Source organism: Hydra vulgaris, chromosome 08 (assembly GCF_038396675.1).
Source record: "Hydra vulgaris chromosome 08, alternate assembly HydraT2T_AEP".
NCBI classification, from domain to species: domain Eukaryota; kingdom Metazoa; phylum Cnidaria; class Hydrozoa; order Anthoathecata; family Hydridae; genus Hydra; species Hydra vulgaris.
Window position 1 is genome coordinate 69,030,001 of NC_088927.1, and position 27,043 is coordinate 69,057,043.

The 27,043-nt window shown below is 25.3% G+C and overlaps 1 protein-coding gene across 3 annotated transcripts in view; it reads left to right on the forward strand.

Moving 5' to 3' along the window:
- Window positions 1-226: 226 nt before the first annotated feature.
- Window positions 227-27,043, forward strand: part of LOC101237027 (tRNA (guanine(10)-N2)-methyltransferase homolog) — a 75,545-nt gene continuing 48,728 nt past the window's right edge. The window contains exons 1-7 of one of the 3 annotated variants that reach the window (XM_065804261.1): window positions 227-284; window positions 12,209-12,277; window positions 13,821-13,894; window positions 13,975-14,038; window positions 14,126-14,230; window positions 22,089-22,211; window positions 24,034-24,147. In XM_065804261.1, the coding sequence (XP_065660333.1) occupies window positions 12,251-12,277; window positions 13,821-13,894; window positions 13,975-14,038; window positions 14,126-14,230; window positions 22,089-22,211; window positions 24,034-24,147 (507 nt within the window). In that variant the 5' untranslated portion in view covers window positions 227-284; window positions 12,209-12,250. Of the gene's footprint in view, window positions 285-1,001; window positions 1,153-12,208; window positions 12,278-13,820; window positions 13,895-13,974; window positions 14,039-14,125; window positions 14,231-22,088; window positions 22,212-24,033; window positions 24,148-27,043 lie in introns of those variants that run through there. The other 2 variants (XM_065804259.1, XM_065804260.1) reach the window with 2 other exon arrangements.

Consider the following 27,043-nt stretch of genomic DNA (forward strand, 5'->3'; position numbering starts at 1 on the left):
TATTTATTCACATCATACAGAATGTTACCAACTTACTATTTACTTGTTGATTTTTTTCCTTATTCATTAAAAGTTTAATGTTTGTCTATATAAAATAATACAATAAATATGGCATTAGTTTTCATTTTTTATTGTTTTTTTTTTACTTGCTTCCACAATTTAGTGAGAAAAAAAAAGTTCGTAATCTTTATATTATTTTTAATTTAAATTTTTTTTATATTTTTATAGTTTGTTAAAATTAATTTTAGTTATTCACATTTGAATTGCGTAAAGTATTTCAAAAGGTAAATTTTGATGAATTAAAGTTAAATAAAAAATATATAAAAAAAACTTTTTAAAAACAACATTTTAAAGATGAAGTAAAAAATGAACTCTTTCATGGGACCCAAGGACTTTGTGTACATACACAACCAGAAATATCCATTAAATTCATCGACTGAAAATGTTGGGAAACTGAGTACAACTTGTTCCAATTGGCGCCCAACATTTTCTGTCATTGACTTTAGTAGATATTTCAGGTTGTGTACGTACACATAGTCCTTGGGTCCCATGAAATAGTTTATTTTTTGCTTTTTAGTCCATTTTTAAAACGTTGTTTTTAAAAAGTTTTATTTTTATTATTTACTTTTTAGTCTGCTAAGAAAGTTTACTTATGCTAAACTAAAACATTCAAAGTTTGTAGTTTATTGTTTGTTTTAATTGCTTTTCTCAACGATTTCTTTTTTTTACTCTAAACCAAAGTATATTTTGCGTTGTTTGTTTTAATTACTTTTTTTTAACGATTTCTTTTATTATTACCGCTGACCTTGTGTTTGTTTTGCGCGGACACCAAAAAAATAAATAAACAAACCGACAAGAAAGCAAGTTAAATAAAATGTTGTAAAAAGATAAAGTTTGGTTAATTTTAAAGGTTAATTTTAATTGATCCAAAGGGTAATTTTAAAGGTTAATTTTAGTTGATCCAAGGTTAACTTAATTGATCCAAAACATATTTTAGCATGAATTTATGAAAGTTTTGAAGCTGTTAAATAAGTTACTTAGTATAAAGTATGTTTAAACAAATTATTTCAAGTTTATTGTTGCTTTAGCTAAAATAAAAAAATGAAATTTATATGTTACTACGCTCAAGAGTTTGAAGATTTTAGATTAACAGTGAGTTTTATTTTTTCTATGTAATGGTTGAAATTTCTAGCAAATATTACTTATGATATTTTTTTAAATATTTTATTCAAATTTACTCATAACAAGGATGCAAGCAACCACAATTAAGTTTGGAGTTACTATTTAGTTGGGAGTTACTAGAAAACAAAGAAAAGAGTTAAAGAGCGAGAAAACTGTTGACAGAAGACTCAAAAGGTTGTAAGTTATATGAGTCAAGAAAACATGAAGACGCGAAAGAGTTCCAAAGGGTTAAAGTGCAGGTAAATTAAACTAGACAAATAAAAGTTTTTAGAACATGCAAGGACAAATACAGTGTAAAGATGCGACTTTGCTGAATGACCAAGGAAAAATATGTTTTGGTTGTTGGAACTAGAGATAATAGCTCCTGTGAGCAGCGACCATAATAGTATTTATAAAAAAGAGAAATTAATGGAACTTAATGACGATGGGAAAGAGGCTCAATCTTAGCAGATAGAGAAAAAATTTTTACAGGTAAACTTAATGAAGCAAACGTTTGGAGAAAGACAGCATGCCAAACTTTTTTGGAAGCTTTTGATATGTCTAAAGCAATAGCCTTTACTTGCTGCCTCCATCAAATGCACAATAAAATCTTTCAGTTACAGCTGTTAGCAGGTCAGCCGTGGAAGATCAAAAGTCATTATCTGAGAGTAAGTTGTTAGGTTGAAATGGGGTGTTAAAAGTTTGTTCAATAAAGGTTCAAAGACCTTGCTAATAATAGAGTGAAGACTGATCAAATGTTTATCAGAGGGATCAGAATGATCTTCAGTGGTTTTAAAAATTAGAACCATTTAATGGCATTTTCATGCAGGTAGGAAAATAAGATTCAGTCGAGGACTTGTTAAATAGTTTAGATATAATTGATGAGAGTTCTAGAGAACAATTCTGTAATACTATGACAGAAATGTTGTCTGGACCACAAGCAGGTGAATAGTTTAATTGAGAAATGACTTTAGCAGGGAAAGCCAGAGTAGTTTGGATGTCTAACAATGGGTTAACATCTTTAACTAGAATGACAGGAAGTGTATTGCCATAAGAGTCTAGAACTTCTGAGATTAGATATGAGATTTAGCAAACTGCTAAATCTCATAGTTAATTGAGAATAATGGAGCTTAGTATCAGGCAGCACTTTTTTACATTGATATCTTGCAATAATAAAAAGGTGATTGTTTTCAAAAGAGTTGTTTTTTTAAAGAAAAAAAAGGAGAACAAAAAGGAACTAGAGTCTCTGACTCCTTGAGAGGCACATATAAAAGAGTTAAGATAAGTGATTAAGGTTGTCTGGAAAGCCAGTCACAATGTTAATTATCTGAGTACAAGATTAAGAATTACAGAAGTTATGAACTTTATTGTTAGCAGGTTCAGTGGTATTAAAGCCATTCAGTCTGATGAGCATTTAAGTCACCTATAACATCAGTATTGGCAGAGTGACATAAGGGTGTTTCACATAAAGTGAAAAAAATGCACATCGACTAAAAAAAATAAGCATACAGATGAAAAAATATACATACAGATAAAACACAACTGCTTGCAGGCAAAAAATGAACCTGAGGAAATTTCTCTTTTTAACTCCTTTACATGTTCTTCCTAGATAATCTCACTCTCATCTTAATGTTTTCCTGACCTACAACTTTTCAAGTCTTAAAGTCTTTTGTCGATAGTTTCCTTGTTCTCTAACTATTTTTTTTTCCTAGTAACTCTCAATTTAATAGTGGTTGATCAGCCTTGTTGTAAGTGAATCAGAATTAAAAAAAAAAATTTACTTTTAAGCTACCTGTATCAGTATGACATAATATTACTCAGCTAAAGATGTAATTTTATATATATGTATATATATATATATATATATATATATATATATATATATATATATATATATATATATATATATATATATATATATATATATATATATATATATATATATATATATATATATATATATATATATATATATATATATATATATATATATATATATATTAGTAGAAAATCACTTAACTAAATTTTTCTATTTCGTTTTTTTGTATTCTTTTTTTCAGGGTCAAATTTTAGAACTAGAAATGTAATTTGGTTCAACCCCCCATATAGCAAAAATGTTTCTACTAACATAGGAAAAGTGTTTTTAAAATTGGTCGATAAGCATTTCCCGCGATCTTATAAATTACATAAAATTTTTAATCGAAATACAATTAAAGTTAGCTACAGTTGCACAAAAGTATGGAAAGAATTATAAAAGGTCACAATAATGCTTTGTTAAACAAAAAAGAAATCCTATACAGAAAATTGTAATTGTAAACAAAAATAAAATTGTCCAATGAGTAGAAGTTGTTTATCAAAAAATGTGGTATATAAATGTGTTGTTTCCTCTAAGAATGTACCTGATAAACAATATATTGGCATAACAGAGGGTGAATGGAAAAAATATTTTGCCAATCATAAGCAATCTTTCAAGAATAAAAAGTATTCAAAAGACACCATGCTGTCAAAATATATATGGGAATTAAAAGAAAAAAATATTGATGATTTTATACTGAATTGGTCTATCCTTAAAACAGCGCCTGCATATAACAATATTTCCAAAAAATGCATACTATGCCTACAAGAAAAATTTGAAATAATTACACATTCAAATCAAGAATACTTATTAAATAAAAGATCGGAATTAATTTCTAAATGTAGGCACGAAAATAAGTTTCTCCTAAAAACTATAAAAATAAATGAGTTCAAATAATATTTACATTAACTACCCTTTTTAAAAAAACATTAAAAAAAATTAGCATAAGTAATCATTTCTAAAGAATTCTTTTTATAATAGTGTCAGCAAATTCCACAAATGTGTGAAAATTAAAATGTGTGAAAATTGCAAATGTCTTAACAGTAGTTAAGACATTTGCAACTTCCTGTAATTTATTTTTTGGTATAAATTGAAGTTTTATTAATTTGATCATTCATTTCTGATGAATCTTTGTTGATGAAACACAGTGTCAAATGGAAAAAATTTAGTTAAGTGATTTTCTACTAATATATAATTGCTCTGTTCTTTTAAGAACATTGAGCACTCTATTGTGTAGAATACTTTTTAAAGTTGTTTAAATATATATTTACATGTATATATATCTATATATATATATATATATATATATATATATATATATATATATATATATATGTAAATTATGTTAGTGTATTTTACAAATAGAGTGCTCAATGTTCTTAAAGAACAGAGCAATAATAAATTAGTAAAAAATTAACTCTTCCTGATGATCCAGCAATGGTGAAACTTAAAGTAGAAGATAAAAGTTAGATAAGTGTTTTTTTACTAATTTATATATTTTACTAATATATATATATATATATATATATATATATATATATATATATATATATATATATATATATATATATATATATATATATATATATATATATATATATATATATATATATATATAAGTTAGTAAACATTAAATCGGTTTCTAATATTATCAAAAAAAAAAGGTTTTCAAAAGTATGTCATGTTGGGTCTCAAATGAAGCAAAATTATATACAAATTTCAAAAAAATCAATCATTAAAATCTAAAATAATAATTTAGTTATAAAATGAGTCATATTTTTGAAACTGTTACATAATTTTGCTCCATTTGAGACCCATTATGACATACTTAAAAAAACTTTTTTTTTAATAATATTAGGGATCGATTTAATGTTCAAGGGTCCAAAGCAACCCCTAAAAATATTTTTTATTAAAAATTTTTTAAATCCAGTATTATATTGTTTTATAGAACACATTCCATGGGTGCTAGCAGACCAGCAGGGGTGCCATTTTCAAAAAAAGTTTTCTTTAGAAGCACCCTAATATATTTATATATATATATATATATATATATATATATATATATATATATATATATATATATATATATATATATATATTTCTTTTGTTCATGCATTAAAAAATGATAGATGAGTTTTTCTTCTTTAGCTGTATATTTTGATTATTTCTATAAAAAAGTTAGTTTTATAAAAATTCAAACTTTATTTTTTTTAGTTTTATCTCGATTTGTATACATCTTTGTAATTTAAACTTCACAATTTAAATGTCACAATGCACTATGCCTCCCTCTAATACAAAAAAAAAAAAGAAATAGGCTTATTAATTAAAAAGCATTCAACATATTGAACTGATTTTTCACAAGACATCAAATTTTTGATTATATTTCTATATTTTAAATAAAAGATATTCTGTTTTTTTGGATGAACCAAAAAAATTACAGTAAAACAGTTTATTGTAATTTTCTTGGTTCATCCAGACTAAATCCAGGCTAATCCAGAAAACTACTGTTATTTTATAGAATTTTACAAGCTCTATCATAAACACGATTTAATAATAAACAACATCATCTGCTATCATCTGATTCTTTGCTCTTTGGTTTCTTACAAAGTTCCTTAACATTCTATTCTGATAAGTGTTATTAATAATGGGTGATGCGGAAGTTATCGGACAAATCCTAAATTCATTATTTGAGCATAATAATTATTTTTTGTGGTTTTATGCGTAGACATAAACGTTCTATAAAATGTAAACTTTATTATTTGAAATACAATTATTTAAAATGAGGTTAAATGCAGCTGAACGAGAATCTTTTCGAAAGTGACTAAAAATGTTTTTTGTAAATAAACCTAATATTAAAAAAAAAAAATCGCAAATCATTTTGAAAAGGAAGGATTTGCTCGAAGTACAATATATGATAACCTAAAAAGACTTGAAACTGTTCAATCGTTTTCTAATAGAAAGCACCCTGGTCGTCCGACATCCTGGACTAGAGAAAAGAAAGCCGAATTAACGAGACTTGTCAACAATCGAAAAGGGGTCAGTCAGAGAAAAATAGGTATTAAATTCGGTGTAAATCAATCAACAATTGGTCGTCAGTTAAAAAACATGAATATTAATTATAGAAAACGTGAAAAGACTCCAAAATACACTATAGAACAACAATAAAAAGGCAAAGAAAAGAAGCAGGAAACTAGTTAACCAACTCTATAACACAAAATCGTTTCTAGTCATCGATGGCGAAAAATACTTTTGTTTTGCAGGGGACAACATGCCTGGAAATTCTGGATACTACACAAACAACAAAAAGACATGCCCAGAATGTGTTCGTTTTATAGGAAAAGAGAAATTTCCAAAAAAATAATTAATGTGGATAGCCATATCTGACCGTGGTATATCCAAGCCATTGATTCGCACTTCCAAGGCTGTAGCGATCAATTCATCAATCTATATTAATGAATGTTTAGAAAAACGACTTCTTCCGTTTATTCACAAGTATCATGGAGACTTTAACTATTTATTTTGGCTAGATTTAGCAAGTTTTCATTATTCTAAAGATTCTCTAAATTGGATGGACCAATATGTCTATTACGTTGATAAAGAATCCAATCCCCCAAATGTGCCTCAAGCACGACCAATTGAAAATTTTTGGGGACATTTGGCACAGAAGGTTTACGAGGGAGATTGGCAAGCTTCAACAGAGCAAGTTTTGATTGATCGCATTAAACTAAAACTACAAGAAATTGATTTAAAATTTTTACAGTCGCATATGAAAGGCGTCAGAGCAAAATTGAGATCAATTGTAGATGGTGATGTTTTTTCATATAAAAAATAATATATTTTTATTAACAGATAAATGCTTTATTTAAAAAAAATGTAATAGTAGTTTGTTTTTTTATTTATAAATAAGTTATTGACGTTTTTATTTTGTCCGATAACTTCCGCATCACCCGTTATCTTGCGGCTATAAAAGTTGCCGTTTAAAAAAGAAATTCAGTGCAGAACAGCTCACCAGTATAACATTTAGTTCATGGTATAGGTCTTCCTAGATTAGTTACAGACTTCCTAGATAATTACAAGTTAAATTATTTCTTAAATTTTATTTTAAAAACAAAAGCAAAAAACCAAAAAACAAAACAAAAATAATCAAAACTATTAACAATAGCATAACATTAAAAAAAAAAACATTCTTTGTTCTGATAACTGTTTAAAATAAAGGTAAACATTCGTTTACCTTTATTTTAAACAGTTATCAGAAGAACTGTCACTTTTCTTTTTTAAACTATTTTGCTAAATAAATTATCATGTACAGGTTGTGACATAAGAATGATTTTTTTAAATGTATCATTAGTTATGAGTGCAAATAGATGTTCAAATTTCTAATTAAAAATCTATATATCTGGTCTTGTAGTTGTGCAGTTCATATTAATAAGTAAGTCTCAAAATAACTTATTTATTTTGATTTAGGTGCTCTCCATGGTACACTATAAATAGCATACAAATACAATTAGTAAAAACACTTATCTAATTTTTAGTTGTCTTCTACAAGACAACTGAAAACTAAAAATTGTATAAGTGTTTTTACTAATTTATTTTTGCTCTGTTCTTTAAGAACATTGAGCACTCTCTTATGGACACACAAAAACAATGATTCAAATAATTTTTTTTTCTTTTCTTGATTTTCAATTTACAAAATTTATCATTTATTTGATAGTATGCCGAAAAATTGAAAAATTTGGAAATTATCTTATGTTATATAAAGATTTAGTGAAAACCTGGGTTTTTTTACCCCTGAAAATCCTGCGCTTTAAAAGGCAAATTTAAAAAAATTTGAATAAAAATTTTTTAATTAATTAATACAAACTTGTTTGGGTTAAAAAATATTTAAAAATTTAAAGTTTGAAATTTTTTCAGAAAAGTAAATTACTATTTCTACCTCGCATAGTTCAATGGTGTGCGATTTTTAAAATGTTAACTATTTCAATAAAAAAATGGTTTAATAAAAATTAACTGCTTCTTTAAAATACTGCTCAAAAATATCTATAGAGTTATTTAAATATTGTCAAACAAAAAAAGTTTTAAGCATAATGTAAATAGCGTATAATAACATAAAATCACTCTTCATGTACTTAAAATGCTCTTGGCCTGACACTTTATAAAAATAATATTTATATATATATATATATATATATATATATATATATATATATATATATATATATATATATATACACTGAGGCATATTCGTTTAGACGCATCAATTTTTTTCTCTTTATAATAATTTTTTTCTATGTATTGTCAACTGATATGCATGCAAGTTATTATCAAAATAATTGTTGTGTTGTGGGCTAATAAAAATCACAAAAAAATTTTTTTTATGTGTCTTTATTAACAAGAGAGTATGTTTGATATACAAAAGTACATTTTTTAATTGGAATATATCTATAGACGCAGTCATATTTTTGACATTAAAAGATGGAAATTGGTAATGCGTATGTCCTCCATTACACTGGATCACCTCAAAAATTCTGCCTTTCATTAATTCCACTAGTCGTTGAAGTGTAGTTTGATCCAACTCGGACCATGCTTCAAGGATTTTACACTTTAACTCAGTAGCAGTTTTAAATTGGTGTCCGGCTGCTTTAGCGTCATAAACTTTTCTTGATAGCATTCCCTACACGTTCTCGATTGGATTTAAGTCCGGGCTACAAGCTGGCCATTCGAGAACAGGGATGTTGTGGTCTTTAAACCATTTCATAGAATGCCTAGATGTGTGAATTGCAGCATTATCTTGCTGAAATATGGCATTATCGTCCATGTTTTCATCCATATAAGTTATGAGAACATCATCCAACATTTCTGTATACTTTATCGAGTTCTTTTTAGGTAAACCACAACACAGAGTCAATTTTTCTGAATAAGAAAATCCACCCCAAATCATTAAACTTCCTCCTCCATAATTTCGTTTTGTTTTTGGGTCATTTATTCCTCTTAGATCATGCCAATAACAACTGTAAGAGTCCGGACCATCTAAATTGAACTTTTTTTCATCTGAAAATATTACGTTTTGCCACTCATGAGTCCAATGATATGGTTTTTAGCAAACTTGAATCTAGCAATTTTATGGTGTTTTTTTAACATTGGTTTTTGGTGTGGTTTCTTCCATTTTACGTTTGGTGTTGTATGTAGAATATGTGCAACATATTTATTGGTGACAGGCAATAATGATGTATCCTTTATTTGTGTTGCATTCAATTTATTTTTGGTTGCTTCGAAGCGAATTCGATTAATTTGCCGATTTGTTAATACTTTGTTGCCGTTTGTTGCTTTTTTTACACCGTAATTGTCACCTTTTGCTATGTAGTTTCGTACAACATGGTCAGATCTTCCAATTTTTCTTGCTATTTCTCGTATAGAAAGTGCTGGTGGGATTTCTGAGCCACGATATAAATTAATTTGTATTTTTTCAGCATCTGTCAAATACTTTCCATTAGGCATTTCGTAAAATGCAAGAAAAATGATACTGGCAGAGCAAAAGATCAAATTACACCAAAATTTATCAATTTATTTGTGTAAAAGTGATTAAAAATCAATAATTACCGTTATTAACCTGATTGCGTCTATAGATATATTCCAATTAAAAAATGTGCTTTTGTATATCACACATACTCTCATGTTAATAAAGACACATAGAAAAATTTTTTTTTAGGTTTTTATTAGCCCATAACACAACAATTATTTTGACAATAACTTACATGCATATCAGTTGACAATACATAGAAAAAAATTAAGATAAAGAGAAAAAAATTGATGCGTCTAAACGAATATGCCTTAGCGTATATATATATATATATATATATATATATATATATATATATATATATATATATATATATATATATATATATATATATATATATATATATATACGTATATATATATATATATATTTATATATATATGTATATATATATATATATACATATATATATATACATATATATATATATATATATATATATATATATATATATATATATATATATATATATATATATATATATATATATATATATATATATATATATATATACACACACACACACTATGGTGTCCTAAAAACAACTTTTTTTTAAAATGTCTGCTCCCACTCTCTAAATGTGTTTAAAAAAAAATATTTTTAGGGGTAGCTCAAGTTTCTTAAACATCAAATGGATCCTTAATATTATCAAAAAAAGTTCTTCAAAAGACTTGTTATTATATATTTGTTAATGTCATGTTGGGTCTTAAAAGTAGCGAAATTATATCAAAATAATCATCGTTTTATAAAAAATGAGAAATAAAAAATTTAATTAATTTTTTTTTTTAAATACATATTTTTATTTTCATTTAAAATAGTTTTTAGGCATTTTAACTTTAAATTATAATTTTTTTATCAAATGATGACAATTTTCGAAATTTTACTGTATTAATAAGATTTTAAATAAAACATTTATGCCAACTTTATTTTCATTATTTTATTTAAAATTATTGAAATGTTTGGTTTTTATTTTATTTTATTTTAACTGTTTTGTTGACAATTTGAATAAAAGATTTATAATTAGATTATATTGAATGTTTGTTTTGACAATTTATTTTTATTATTTCATAAGGAATTTAAATAAAACATTCTCTTTCGAATTTTTATTTCAATAATTTTTTTAGAATTTAAGCAAAATAGAATTTAAAAAAACTTTGCTGTATTTATTTTAATTTTTTATTCAAAAATTAAATAAACGTACTTTATTATGTTTTGATTTGAATTGCTTTGTTTACAACTTAAATAGAAGTTTTGTCGTTTAAATAAAAAGTTTGTTTTGCAGTTGTGTTTTTTAAATCAAATGTTTGTTTTTCTGTTTTTATTTTATTTACTTAATTTAGAATTTAAATAATGTTTTGTCTTTTTAATTTATTTGAAATTAATAATAAAATTAAGTTTTAAAATTGCACAGCTAGCCTAATGATGCTCGCTTTAAATTACAAATGTAGGTGTTAGCCAATAGTTATTGCGGCGTTTATCAAGAAAGCAAAAAGATTATCAAAATCAAATCAATCAATCATATATATTCTAAAAATAAATTTTCACGGCTATTTACAAATAGTATTGAAATACTTATCTCAAATAAATGCCTCAAAAAAATAATTTAAACATACAATTAATCTTAGCAATAAAAATAATAATAACAATAATAACAATAATAATAATAATAATAATAATAATAACAACAATAATAAAAATAAAAATGATAATAATAATGTAATTATAATAATTTAAGTAAATCAATATTACTTCCTATACAGCAATCGTTTTTACATACAAAGTTACAGTTACAAATATTATGTTTTCTGTTCCCTTTTTTTTTTTTTCTTTTCAAAAAGTTATTTTCAACCATTGCAAAGATTCTCAAGAAATCAGTTTTTCAACTTTTACATTTCTATATATAAATACTTAATATATTTCTATATATAAATATGTAATAAAAAAGCATCTCCATAATTATTTAAGAAAAGTAATATTTTCACCACAGCAACATAAAAACTAGGTCAGAAAAAAGTTGACAACTTCAGACACTGACAGGTCAGCAGTTAGATAGCTGAATGTCAATACCTTAAGCATATATATATATATATATATATATATATATATATATATATATATATATATATATATATATATATATATATATATATATATATATGCGTCAATTTATGCAAACTTAATAGCGCATGAAGCGTCACCAATGGGGTAAATGTATTGATTGAGGGTTTTTGGCCAGTCAGGCAGTATATATGTGAATAATTGATATTCTTTATGCATATATATGTATGAAGAATATATTGATTGCAAGAGAAAGTTTTATGCTTTTTTTATTGCTTTTTTACTTTTTTTGAAAAAAGTGTCTGAATTAAAGTTTACATTTCAAAAATTGATCTAAATTAAAAATGTTAACCCTACCTTTCTTTCTCATCTAAATTAAATGAGGTTCAAAACATAACAAATCCCAACTTAAGATCTACCACACCTCTGGTTAAATAAAGATATGTCTTCTCATATAAATTAGACCTTTTAGTGTAGTTGACCTTGGTAGGTGAACTTATTTAAAAGAATTTTTTTTTTTTTAATTTTATTAAAAAAACAATTTATTACATATTTAGGAATTACAATCGATATGCAACATTTTTAATATTCCAGTTATTATGTATTTGGATCAGTATGATATTTCAGTAAGTTTTTTTTTCTTAACACACCTAATTTTCATTTTCTGTTCAGACATAATGTAAAGAGTGTAATTTTTTTTTTTCTTGAGTTAAAAAATATATGAAATTTTCAAATCAACTTTTGAGTCGAAAATATATGAATGTTTCATATATTTTCTTTTGAAAATATATGAATGTTTCATATATTTTCTTTTGAAAATATATGAATGTTTCATATATTTTCTTTTGAAAATATATGAATGTTTCATATATTTTCTTTTGAAAATATATGAATGTTTCATATATTTTCTTTTGAAAATATATGAATGTTTCATATATTTTCTTTTGAAAATATATGAATGTTTCATATATTTTCTTTTGAAAATATATGAATGTTTCATATATTTTCTTTTGAAAATATATGAATGTTTCATATATTTTCTTTTGAAAATATATGAAACATTCTTTATAAATTAGTTGCACAATTTATGCCAAGTTTTTGTAAGCTATCTCTTTATTATGTTACCCAATTAGTCTTTTTATTAACTTGTTATACAATTAGTTTGTGCAAAAAATCTGTTGCATTAACATTCAAGTCTGTTACATCAAGTCTGTCAATCTGTTACATTATTATCAAGTGTGCAATATGGTGCACCTCTATGCAATATGGTGCACCTCTATGCAATATGGTGCACCTCTATCAGAAAACAATTAGCTCAAAAGTTTTTAGTATCAAGAGATACTTTGTATCTAATATATATTTTATCAAGATATACAAAGTATCTCTTGACGCAAAATAAAAGATCTTGAGGATATTACATAGAATACTAGAAAGAAAAAAATGGTGGTTATGAAAAAATACTTTATCAAGTTTTATACTAGAGAGCGATACACTTCTTAATGAGACTACCACAAAACCTTGCTAAATTTTTTTAAGATCATAGCAAACATCAAACAATTTAATATAAGAATTTAAAATTGTTGATTTCAGAATAGATTCAGAGATGAGACTGAAAAATCTTAAAATTCTTCTGAAAAGATAAATAATGTCTGTCACAGTTAATTAGGTATTTTATGTTGTTACTATTTTTTATATCACAGAGAGTAATCAACATACATCTCCATTTTTTTTTAAATTTCTTCTGACAATCTATATCTTTTCTGAAGGATTTCAAGATTTTTTAGAATCTTTTTATTTTGAGTTTAATAATGTTTAATGACAGAGGCACACAATATTGCACACTTCATAAAAATATTTAAATTACTATGCCTTGGATATGACCTTTACCCTGCATTTACCTAAAGTTGAGATTTTAAACTCCAAAAATGCATGATATTTTTTGTTATATTTCTGAATATATTTTGTTATATTTGAAAAAGCACACTTTGAATTTAAAAAGCTTCTGTTCATTACCTTCTGAAGAATTCTTTTGAGTTTTAAAAAATTCATGCTAACTCAAATCTTTCTGTTTTTCAATTATTTTATTGCTAAATTTTTCTTTATAAATTCTCTCGATAAGAAATCCATATTTGAAAAACAACAATAACAATTTACATAATTTTATTTTAGAGGCCGTACTTAATAATTTCTGTAGATTCTGTTACCATGGTTCAACAAATATTATCAAGAAGCGTCTTATTGAAGTTAGTAACACTTGAGTGTTCATTGATTGTTTGTTCTTATTCCTTTTTAATGCTCATGTTTTGAGTAATTTATTTAATAGAAGTATATCTGAATACTGGGCTGAGGGGGTATCATTAGAAGATGTTGGTGCTAATTTTAAGCAGGTAAAAAGTTTGTATTAATATTGATTTAATTTTTCTATTTAAATTAATAAATAATGCTTTATTAATTTGATTAATTAAAAAATTTAGTTTTGTGATTTTAAGAAAAATACAAGCGATAAAGAGAGTTTTAAATTCCAAATTGAATCCACAAATAAAAAATTATCAATGGAAGAAAAAGTGCATTACATGGAGGTTGAAAATTTATTGATTTTTTTAATAATAATTTTCTATTACTACTTTTGCAGCTTTTATTATTTACTAGAATGTCCGTACCTGTAATATGGTTCACAAAAGTTCTGATGCACTCTTTTATTTGTTTTCAATAAGTTACAGAAAATTGTAGAAATTTATGATCTTTACTTCATTAGAGGTCTTTATTTACCTTTTTCTCTTGCGTTTTTTGAGTGTTACATATGCACATAGAATAACAAAGTGGATATATTAAAAGTTAGCTTAATTAAATAATTTGGCTTATTTAATATTTAAGTATCAGTTTCATTATCTATTTGTTGCTTATCTAACTTTAAGGTTTGAAACTTTGTTCTGTTTTTTTATGTAGCTATTTTTTTTGATATGGCGGCAAAATTTGATTACAAAAAAAAAATAATAATACTGTTATCCGGATATTTTTATAATTTTAATATTTTTAAAATGCGGAAAATGTGTAGCGTAAAATATTTGCAATAAATTTTGCTATTCAACATAATTTTTGCGTTGAGCTAATTAAATTGTTTGAAAATTTCTTCAATTATTGTATAGGTAATGGCTAAAAAGGTTAAAAAATATATCTTAAAAAGTATATATTTAAGCTTGTGTTTATGGGTTACTTTTTAAAGAACCCATAAAATCAGATAGTCTTAAATGTATATATCTTTAAAACAAGTTAATTTAAATATATCAATGGTATTAAGTTTAATATGTAACAAAATAAAATAAATGTATTTTTGTAATAACTTTAAAAAAAAACACACTAAAAAGACTTAAACGTAACACCTTTCAGCGTTAGTCAATCTTAGTAAACACTTAATGTTGAAGACAATTCACAATTTCTGTTATGAAGATGCTTTTCAAAATCAGTTATAGCAACCAGCATCTATAGGTCGGGTGAACCAAGCACAGCTTATTATAAAGGAAACCATATTAATAGCTATAATAACTTAAAATGTTTATAACACTTTTACGGATAGGTACGATGATTAAACATGATGATGATTTAAAATAATAACATGATAATATTGACAAAAATTACTTTACTATAATACCCTTTTTGCAATGGGAACAATCTTTAAAAAAAATCTGTAATATCTTATTCCAAAATCGAAATTATTCAGAGCACTAAGGATTTAGTGATTTGAACAAATTTTATTATGGCAATATCAAATGTTATTTAGCTTATTATGATTATTAGCAGTTCGATAGAGTGATGAAACTAGCCATAATCATTTTTAAAGACACCAACGAGAAGCATGCTTTCCCAGGAAATGTGTGCTGTTTTTCGTCTTGAGTGACCACACGTGAGTATTTTAGACAACTTGGTCACGACCGTTTGCAAGTTTTATAACATTAATCATTGCGAAAATTGTTTTAAAAACAAAAAAAAGCATATAACTTAAATGGAATAAAATAAAAATAAATTAATAACTTATATAATTTGTGTGCTGTTTTTATTTTTGTTTCTTTAAAGTTACATTTAGCAACAAAATTAGATAAGGCTAAGCAAAAAAAAAAAAAAAAAAAAAAACTTTTTAAGTCAGCAATAAAAAGACTGATTTTCCTTTATTTAACTTTGTTTTCAAATAGGAAAGCAAAAATATAAATTGGAATGTGTTTGTTAAGTATATTTTTTTAAATTTTAATGAAACAACAAGGGTGAATTAAGCAATTGCAAAATACAAAATCTAGAAAAATAACTGGTCTTCAAAATTATAGTTGATGCAAAACCGTGTTATTTGTTTTCAAGGAGTGAGTCAACTTAAATTTGTAAGCAAAAAAGTTATAAAAAATAAAACAATAAACTTACATCTACAAAAGTAATAACACTCTAGTAACTAACTGCATTATAAAAGTAATAACACTATAATAGTGTTATTACTTTTAATATTCTAAATTTTAAACTTTTAATTCATTCTTTGTTCAAACAACATAAGTAATCCTAAATTTTAATTGAAGTAGAAAAGCATCTAGAAAAATAGAGTGGATATTCAAATAATATTTAAAACTTAAGGAACTTAAACAACTTTATAAAAATGTAATGTATAAAATGTTAAGCATTATGAAAACCATTACTAATGGTCTGTAAAAATGCGTGTTAATTTTAAAATCAACCAATAAAAATTTTTTATTGGTTGATTTTAAAATTAAATTTTTACGAACTATTAGTAACATTTTTCATAACATTAAACTTTTTATACATTTTTATAAAGTTGTTTAAGTGATTTATAAAAGTTCCTGAAGTTTTTAATAATATTTGAATATCCACTTTATTTTTTCTAGATGCTTTTCTACTTTAATTAATGTTTGGAATTACTAGCGTTGTTTGAGCAAAGAATGAACTTTAAAAGTAATAAGTGCTTTATAAAAGTAATAACATTATATAGTTTTATTACTTTTAAAATGCAGTGAATAGAGTGTTATTACTTTTGTAGTTGTAAGTTAGTTTCTTTTTTTTTTAATAACTTTCTCGCTAACACACTTATAATAATTTGCTCCTTGAAAACACACGGCTTTGCATAAACTAAAATTTTGAAGACCAGATATTTTTCCACAGTTCGCAAATCGCGATCGCTTAATTCAACCCTTAATATATACTTGTTGCATTAAAATTATACAAATGTTTTACAAACAAATGAAAATTTATATTTTTGCTTTCTTCTTTAAAAAAACAAACAAATAAAATGTAGAAAAATCATTCTTTTTAATGTTTAAAACTGCTTTTTTTGCTTTGACTTACCGAATTTTGTTGCGGAAAATAACAACAACTATGAAGAAACAAAAGTAAAATCAGTACACAAGTTATTTAAATTATTTTTATCATTATTTTCTATTTAAGTTTATTTTAATTTCCTGTTTTTTTATTTTGCTTTCTTTGTTTTTGAAGCTTTTTTCAGCAACACATCATAAAACTTGCAAACGGCCGTGACCAAGTTGTCTAAAATAAAATACTCATGCATGGACATACAAAACAAAAAACCGCAGGCGTTTCCTGGAAAGGGTTGGGAAGGTAAGCTTAGCTGTCAATCGAAACTAAATATAAATATTTTTGTAAAAAATGTGTTTAATAATAAAACAATAATCATTAATAAGTTAGGTATATTTGAAAATGAGACATAGTTTGTATATTATTTATTGAATTATTCAAAAGTTTCTCATTTTTCATCTCAAATTTTATATTCATTTTTTGGAACAATGATAGTACTTATAAAAATCATGCAATTTATGAGATCATGCAATTTAGATAAAATTCTAAAGACAATAGCTTCAGAACATTAGAAAATATAACATTATTTGTACATCATTTTTTGCCTATCATTCCTTGAATGGAATTTTTATGACTTTGGTAAGACAAACTTTTAAATGCTCTTTTTCTTAAACATGCAACATTTTGTTGGCTTTAAGAGAAATGTGATTTTTTTTAATATACACTAACTTCATCAAATGTTTGACCTGACAACTATTCAGAACAAAACAAAAATTAGAATCTGGTAGAGTCAACGGAACTCGATAAACAAATACCCATTTATCACCAGAAACAACTGTTAAAACCTTAGTATCAATAAAGTTATTGATGATACGCTGAGCTCAAACTTTCATTCAAGTACAATTATTATTAGGGTTGTCCATCTCAATTTAATCAGCACTTGAAAATGCATTGATCTCCGGGTAAGCGTTTGAGCATTTTCTCATTGATTGACAGTGAATTCACATTAGAGAGTGTAAAATAACTTTAGCATAATCATCTCATTCATCATCTTCAAATATCTCATTAGCAATTAAGCAGTTTCTGTATTAATGCACTGATTTGGTGTTTTAATGCACTCTTTAAAAGAATCTTCTTTTTTGGCAGGTATTGTTCCACAACCGTGTTTTAATAGCCATTGTGAAAACTCTCCTTACCCATCATGTACTTTCATTTTCAGTTAATGCAAACTTTGGTAACTATTGCCTATGTAGTGAACATTTTATACATGCTTTTACAATATCAGCCCTCGCCGCCAAAAAGCATGACTTTCCTACAAAATGGAATGATGTTTTTTCAAACATATAATGGAAAGTTGTTATAAATAAACTATAAATTGCATTTAAGACATGTTTTGGTATAATGAATTTTCAATCCATGTAGCTTTAGCAGAATAAACACTCCTACTGCTGGTTTCAGCTATCAACTAATTATATTTAAATGTTTTCATACTAAAGGCTGGTCGATCCATAAAAACCAATCAGGAATGTTGATTACATAGGTGCTACATAGCCCACAGGCTACCCGTCCAATACATAACTATTAAATAGAATGCTAAAACGTTACCTGCTATATAGGTACTACATAGCTACCACATAGCTTGTGGCCTGCAACATATCTACTGCATAGGTATGTAGCCCTTTATATAATATGTAATATTCAGTATTTTAAATAAATTTAATTAAAACATATTAGGCTTTAGTGATAAACTTTAGTGATATAAAATCAAAATTTATAAAATAAAAAAAACAATTTAAACAATTCAAATAGTAATTTTAAATTAAATATATTACCTGATTTTTGCGGTATCAAGTCAATTAGGCTTTTCATATATAGCCAATTACACGTTAGCAGATTCTATTTTAGTCAATTGCATTCATTATAACAATTGTAACTAAGCACATTAAACAGTAACTAAGTGCATTAAACATTTAATTACGTTATTTATATTAATTTTTTCAATTTTTTTAAATTCATTTTATTTATTTTAATTCACTTAGTTTTTTTTATATTTATTTATTTTGTTACTTCTAAAAACAATCTTATGATTTTTTAACAAGTTTTGTTAACCTTTGATGTCAACAATTGCATATGTTGTTTTCTTTTTGTTTACCTTTTGTAACAATTGAATATACTGTTTCTTTTTACAATGAAAAAATTTTATTATCTCATAAATATTTGAAAATTTTGACCCTTTATATAACTTCATTTTACAGTTTTTTTAAAACTTTTATTATTCTTATTTAATGACATTTAAGGTTTTATAACAGCAACAATGTTGATTAACAAAACCAGCCACAACATACAATAACAACACTATCCAACAACATTGAATAACAACACTAGCAACAACATTAAATGACAATACTAGCAACAACATTAAATAGCTACACTACTAACAACGTTAAAAATAACAACACTACCAACAACATTAAATGACAACACTAGCAACAACATTGAATAACAACACTAGCAGGGATGAATCCAGGCCTGTTTTAATACCGCTGGAGCGGTATGGGTGCCCAAAAAAAAAGCGCCCAAAAATATATATATATTTTTTTAATTTTTCTTGTGCTTTTTTATGAAAAAAAATAAGAAAAAAAATGTAAGTTTTAAATGCAGTAGTAAATAAATAATTTTCAGTTTATTTTAGCTCATCTTTTCTTCAGGACAATAAAATGAAGTAAAAAGCTTTTTTATGTAATTATATGATGAAACCTTTGATTACTAACTGAATGTTAGTTTTTAAAAAATGAATGTTGTTATGAAACTTAATTTTTAAAATTGTTGCAAAGTTTTATAACAATGGAATCTAGAAAAATTTGCTCTCTCGAAAGATAGGACCATTTAAAAAAATCCATTCAGAGTTAAGTTAACTTTCGTTTTTTGGCAGTTATGAGTAAACTGTTTTTGATAATGAACAAAAGTAAAAAACTTCAGTCTTAATACTTATTGTGCAAATTTATTGTTTGAATGAATGATTTTGGATCTTTAGTTTAAATGAGAAAAACGAAAAAAGGAAACATAATTTTTATCAGAAAGTTTTGTTTCTTTTCTATATTCTTTTTGACTTTTAAAATGATAAAAGTAACGATTACAATAACTTAATAAAAGTTTTATTAAGATCTATTTAAAATAACCCATAGTAAAAGTAATTATTTATTCAACATAATTTTTTAAAATTATACTTAATGATTAAAAAAATATATTTTTTAAGATATAATATGCTTTTTACTAAAAAAAATGTAACATTTTTAAAATTATGTTTACTGTAATTATCTCTTTTTGAATTATCTTTGATTTAAAAGGCGCCTTAAAATCACTTTAAAAATAATTAACCTTCAGTAAAAGTTAAATGAACAGATTTGCTAATATTTAAATCAAAATTTTGAAATTAAAATAATATCAAATACGTTTATTAAATGCTTATGTTTTTTATTCGAATACAAGATGTAAAGCTATTTTGTAAAACTATATGTAAATATATTATGTAATGTAAATGCGGTAGTGGTGTATGGTAAAGCGCTCGCTTCATAAGCGAGAGGTTCCGAGTTCAATCGCCACCACATTCCTGGTAGTACCGCGCTTAACTTGTTTCTCCACGCAGCCGCCTTGTTCATCAAGGTTCGTGTTTCGGAGTTATAGAGTTGAGAGAGAATTATAACCACAATTTAGTAGCCTCCTCATCTGTAATGGCCTTCTCGGCCTTGAGGAGGTGAAAAAAAAATGTAAATATTGATTAAAAGTTGTTTAAAGTATTTAAACATTTAATTATTTAAAACATTAATAACTACTGAAATCAAATTTACTAAAATATAGTTAATAAATGTTTAAATTACTTTAAACAATTTTCAATAATTATTTACTAATAGCGTGGTATTTGCAACAAAAGCGTTTATTAAAGCGTGGTATTTGCAACAAAAGCATATATTACTTAAGTAAAAGAGCTTTCTTATCGTATTTAAAGTAACATCATCCACTGGTAAATTCATGTATTCAAAAAAATGCTGTTAAATCAACTCCTTATCTTAGAATAAAACTAAACAAGATAAACACAAATGATTAAAATGATGATTGAAAAAATGATGATTAAAAATCGTTGTTGCGGCACCACTATGGGAGAAGGAGGAGGAGGGGGGAATAATTCAAAAACATTCCCCCCCCCCCCCCCCCCCCCCCCCCCCTCTCTTCCTTAACCTTTCCGGAGAAAAAAAGCAGTATCCCCAAATCAACTTAGGGTTCTTCACTGACACTAGCAACAACATTGAATAACAACACTACCAACAACATTGAATGACAACACTAACAACAACATTGAATGACAACACTACCAACAACATTGAACAACAACACTAGCAACAGCATTGAATAACAACACCCACAACATAATTGAATAAAAACACTAGCTGACAATATTAGATAACACAGTGTATTTTTGTTTTACACAAAAATGATATTTTTATTACGTGTTGTTCATGTGTTGTTATTGTTTAGTGCTGTTTTTTATTTAGCTATGATAAAAAGACTTTAAATAATATAATAATTAGCTGAAAAATTTACATTTGATTGGTTTCTTTAATGACATGATTATCTTGCTAATTGATAAGGCCAATCTCACGACAAACGAAAGTTTTAATGATCTTGATTCCTTAAAGATTTAACTACTTGTATGTTAATTTTAAGATTTGATCATTTCCTCATTGTATCTTAATGTTTTTGTTATTAATGACAAAATTGAGTTTCTATTGTTGTTTTGTGACAACCTAAATCTTTATTATTACCTCCTCATGACAACTTAAAGATTTTTTAATATTCTTATGTACAATTTTAATATGTTAGTCCACCCTTATATATGTACTCTATAGTACCCATCTGATTTCAAACCGTTGTCTTTTTTTGCAAATTTAGCTTTTAATCTTTCAAAATATATTTATTAGCACAAATTTTCATTATTAAGATTTTTAGTTTTAAAAATAAAGATTTTTCATTTTAAGTTTGACTTCCTTATGATAATCTCTTTTGATAAAGTTTTTATACATTCATCTGATCTAGATTTTATAGATAGGTGTGGACATTTATTTCTCATTGTTTTAGAGTCTACAGAGATATGTGGAGTTTTCTGGAGAAGTTGACTTAAAGTCACCAACAGCTGTGTATTTGCTTATGTTACATTTTAATGCAGAAAAGATTCCGAGTCATATTTACTTTGGAAAACTGGTAAAAGTTTTAGAATGTTATCTATAAAAATTTGTAGCTATTTATTTCTATCTTTGAAGTAATATACATTAAGAGAAATTTTAAATATTTCTTACCTCTTTTTTTTTTATTAAGTTGTAATTTGTATAATTTTTTTTCGGTTTGATTTAAGTAATTTTTAATTATAAAATAAAATTTATTATTTATTTAAAAGTAAAATCATATAATAATGTTTTAATTTTAGAAATTTTTTTTGAACAAGTTGAAAGTACAAGTTATATCTTATTACATTTAAAATATTGTAAGTTATAGTTTCAGCAAGGAAGCATTTACCCTAGCAAGGAGTTACATTCAAGATAGGAGCAATTGATATTTTTTGTTGTTATAACAATAAGTTTAACAAAAACCTCTTGTTGAATTTGCAATTTTTGTTAGACCAAAAAAATAATTAAGTAAAGCAATGGTTTTTTGTAAAAAATTAAAAAGTTAAAAATTTAAAAAGGACTATACATGGCAAGAGTAGAGGTTCTTCTATGATATTGAGTTCTTGCTCTCAATCTTATGTGTTTTGTTCATAAATACTCTAGCATGCAAATCTATCCAACGGAATTTAAAAGTTGCTTGGAAGTAATCCTGTTCAGAGAGCTAAGCAATCTTGTTGGTTGTATGATGTTGAAGTTAAGGTCAATCCAATTAAGTTTAACCAGTTGAAGTCAATAGTTGTTTTTGAAGTTAAGGTCAATCTACTTTAGTTGAATAATCTAATTCCAATATTCTAGATATTCTAGAAAGTTTTTTTTAATTTCTGACATGATTCTATGCTCGATACACATTACTCTATTCAATACCTTAACCTGAATGCCTGGTAGTCTTTTTCAATACCTTATCCTAAGTGCCTGGTAGTCCTTTTTGAAAAACATGCAGTCCAACAGAACAGCCAAGGGCTTACTGGATCTGTAGCTTAAGAGGTTCTTGATTAAGCCTCCACAGTGAAATGTAGGTAATCAATAACCTTAGCACCCTCTATCTATTCCTCTTTCTTCAACTTAGATACTATAATAAAAAAATACTTTAATAAAAAATCTTTTTAAATACTTGGTGTTTTTTTTGATTTTGTATGTTTTACTTGACATTATTTCTAAAAATGGTAATGCTGGTGATGATGTTTTTAGAGCTTATTTTCACAAAGTTCCAAAAAAAACCCCAGATTTTCTCAGTTAAATCATTCAAGCATAAAAATTTTTGTTGAAAGCTTCAGCAATCTTGGTTTTTTAAAAATATTTCTAAAATATTGTGGTAAAGAATTGTGAGAAATCTTTACACCTAAGTGATTGTGGTAGCTAAAATTGTTACAAAAGCAATAGGTAGCTTATAAACATTTATTTGTTTAAACTGTTTGGTCAGCGGTCCTTAAAAATCTGGAAAAGTCCTGGAATTTGATAGGTCCTGGAAAAGTCCTGGAATAACCCCCTTTTTTAGCAATAGTTCCTGGAAATCCTGGAGCTTTTTCTGTTTAAATATGGTTTTTCTGTTTAAATTGGCAAAAGACTTTATAAAGTTTAAATTGTAATAAATAAAGTCTGCAAAACATGAATACAGGAGAGTGTTATAAAGCATTGATGTCAGAGAATAAAAATTAGACAAATGAATGTTTTTAGAGCATGAAAGGACAGACAGAGTAATGAAATATTTACAAAGAGTTTTGTTTTATTTAGGCAACTTATCTACCTACAAGTTATAATAAAACTCAGGATCTTTGCCACAAAGTTATATTTTACCACTAAAAATAGTTAAACTGTTTAATGTAACCTGTAGGTTGTGAAATGTTATTTTTACATTATAGGTTGGTGTAAGTCAGCGTAATCAGATCCATGTGTTTAATTTAAAAACCAGATATTTTATTGGCAACACTTCTATGGACCCTCAACTTGCATTTATAATGGCAAACATTGCTGAAGTGAGTAATATCAATTTTAACTTTATAAAATTTAATGATATATTAACTTTCATCATTTTGTTTTATTTTTTAAACATAGCATTAACAGCAATATCTTTTAATTCCCATATATATTTTGACAGCATGGTGTCTTTCGAATACTTTTTATTTTTAAAGGATTGCTTATGATAGGCAAAAGGTTTTTTCCATTCACCCTCTGTTAAGCCAATATATTGTTTATCAAGTACATTCTTAGAGGAAACAACACATTTATATACCACATTTTTTTATAAATAACTTCCACTCATTGGACAATTGTTTTTGTTTACAATTACAATTTTCTGTATAGGATTTCTTTTTTGTTTAACAAAGCATTATTGTGACCTTTTATAATTCTTTCCATATTTTTTGTGCAGCTTTAGCTAACTTTAATTGTATTTCAATTAAAAATTTTATGTAATTTATTAGAGGGCATGCTTATCGACTAATTTTTTAAACACTTTTCCTGTGTTAGTGGAAACATTTTTGCTATATTGGGGCGGTTGAACTAAATTAAATTTCTAGTTCTATTTCACTTTTTTGTATTCTTTTTTTCAGGGTCAAATTTTAGTTCAAAATTTTTAAAACCACTTTTTTTAATGACATCTTCAAATATTCGTTTAGAGGAATTGAATACATTTTCATTAGAAGAGTTTTAGTTTAGCCTGTTAATAATTGAAGTTGGGATTAGTTTTAGAATTTGAGGTGAATGATTTGAGTTAATATTAATATACAATAATTCATCATTTGGTTTTTTTAAAAGCTTATATGAATTTTCTGAGAGGTTAAATGTGACATCAAAAAAGTTCACAGTTTTTAAGTTTATGTTTATTTTGATTTGAAAGCCAATATTAAAAAAATTTTATAATGTTTTTTCTAATTTTATTAAACTTCATCGCAATAAAGGCCTAAATCATTAATATTGATTATTTTACTTAACAAATTAAAACATATAGTCCAACAAATTCACATTTTTCTGCTCGATCATAACTGCCCATTTTTACATTAAAGCAGTCATGTATGTTTATATTTTTCCAAGTTTCGTTATTAAAATAAAGTTAGGTTTTTCTACAATGTTTTTTTATACGGATTGTTTCTATTTGATTTTCTACTAATTTATAATTGCTCTGTTCTCTTTAGAACATTGAGCACTTTTTTTTGTAGAATACATTTTAAAGTTGTATATATATATATATATATATATATATATATATATATATATATATATATATATATATTATATATATAATTATGTTAGTATATTCTACAAATAGATTGTTTAATGTTCTTAAAGAAAAGAGCAATAATAAATTAGTAAAAACACTTATCCAGGCTTGGACAGAAATGGCTTGCGATCAAGTGCTATTGCTGACCATGCAAATGATTTTATTTTTTGACAACTTCACCACGATTGTTTATATGTTTTGATGATTTAAACATTTCAGAAATGTGCTGAATGCTTAACTAGAGCTTAAGCTAGAAAAGCAAAAACTTAAACTAGAAAAAAGTTAAAAAAAACTAACGAAAAAAAAATCTTAATGAAAAAAGAAACACAAAAAAAATTCTTTATGAAAAATAAATTATATAAGCGTTAAAATAAAAATAAAAGATAAAAACATTTGCATATGTAAATTTGAAGCAAAACTTTTTGTTTAATTATGTTTGAAATGGATGTTATTAAAACTTATCTTTTTAAATGCTTTATTAAAGTTATACAAAAATTAAGCAATGAGTTACTACTATTTATTGTTTAATAAATGAATAAATTTTATTAAATTTATCAAAGAAGTGTTGTATATTATATTTTTAAATTGTTTTTTGTTTTTTTTTATTGCTTTTAAATTGTTAAAGCATCAAAATAGCCATGGTCAAGTTGTAAAGAAAAAAATATATTAGAGTTGTCAGTTTCTGTGCAATCGCATGCCATTCCTGTCCAAGCCTGTTATCTAATTTTCTTTAACAGCTTGATTCTCCATCAGTAGGTTCATCATATATATATATATATATATATATATATATATATATATATATATATATATATATATATATATATATATATATATATATATATATATATATATATATATATATATATATATATATATATATATATATATATATATATAAATATATATATATATATATATATATATATTAGACCAGTTCAAAAAATTTTTTTTTAATAATTAAGTGGCTAGATGTTTAAATGTTGTTAATTGATGAAAAAAGTAAATCATTAAAGTTTCAAAGTATTATTCCAATATTTAGTAACAGCTCAATTAAGTTTACTTTTCAATGGGATCCTAAAATTAAAAAAAAAAGTTCCTTAAAAGTAGGTCAACCTGGTACTCAAAAGAAGCAAAATAATATATAAATTTCAAAAATAATAATTGTTTTATAAAAAATAAATTAAAAAATTTTTATTTTTAATAAAAACTATGAAAATGTACTTTTTTTATTTCTAGTTAAAAAACCATAGTTTTTGTGCAGTTAAATCTAAAACAATAATTGTAGTATGAAATTATTATTTTTTTTGAAATTTTTATATAATTTTGCTACTTTTAAGACCCAACATGACATACTTATGAAAAAACTTTTTTTTTCAAAAGTATGTCATGTTGGACATTGCTCTTGACATTTCTGAAGTCTTTGATAAGGTTTGGCATGCTGGTCTTCTCCATAAGCTTTCTTGTTATGGTGTATCAGGTAACATCTTCAAGATTCCTTACCGATTGTAGTGTAAAAGTTTTCCTCGCTGGACACCATTTTTCTTCATTTCCTGTAACTCAAGGGGTTCGTCAAGGTTCCTTGGCCCTATACTTTTTTTAATTTACATTTACAAGCTTCCAGAAATTCTCAAATCTAAGGTGGCATTATT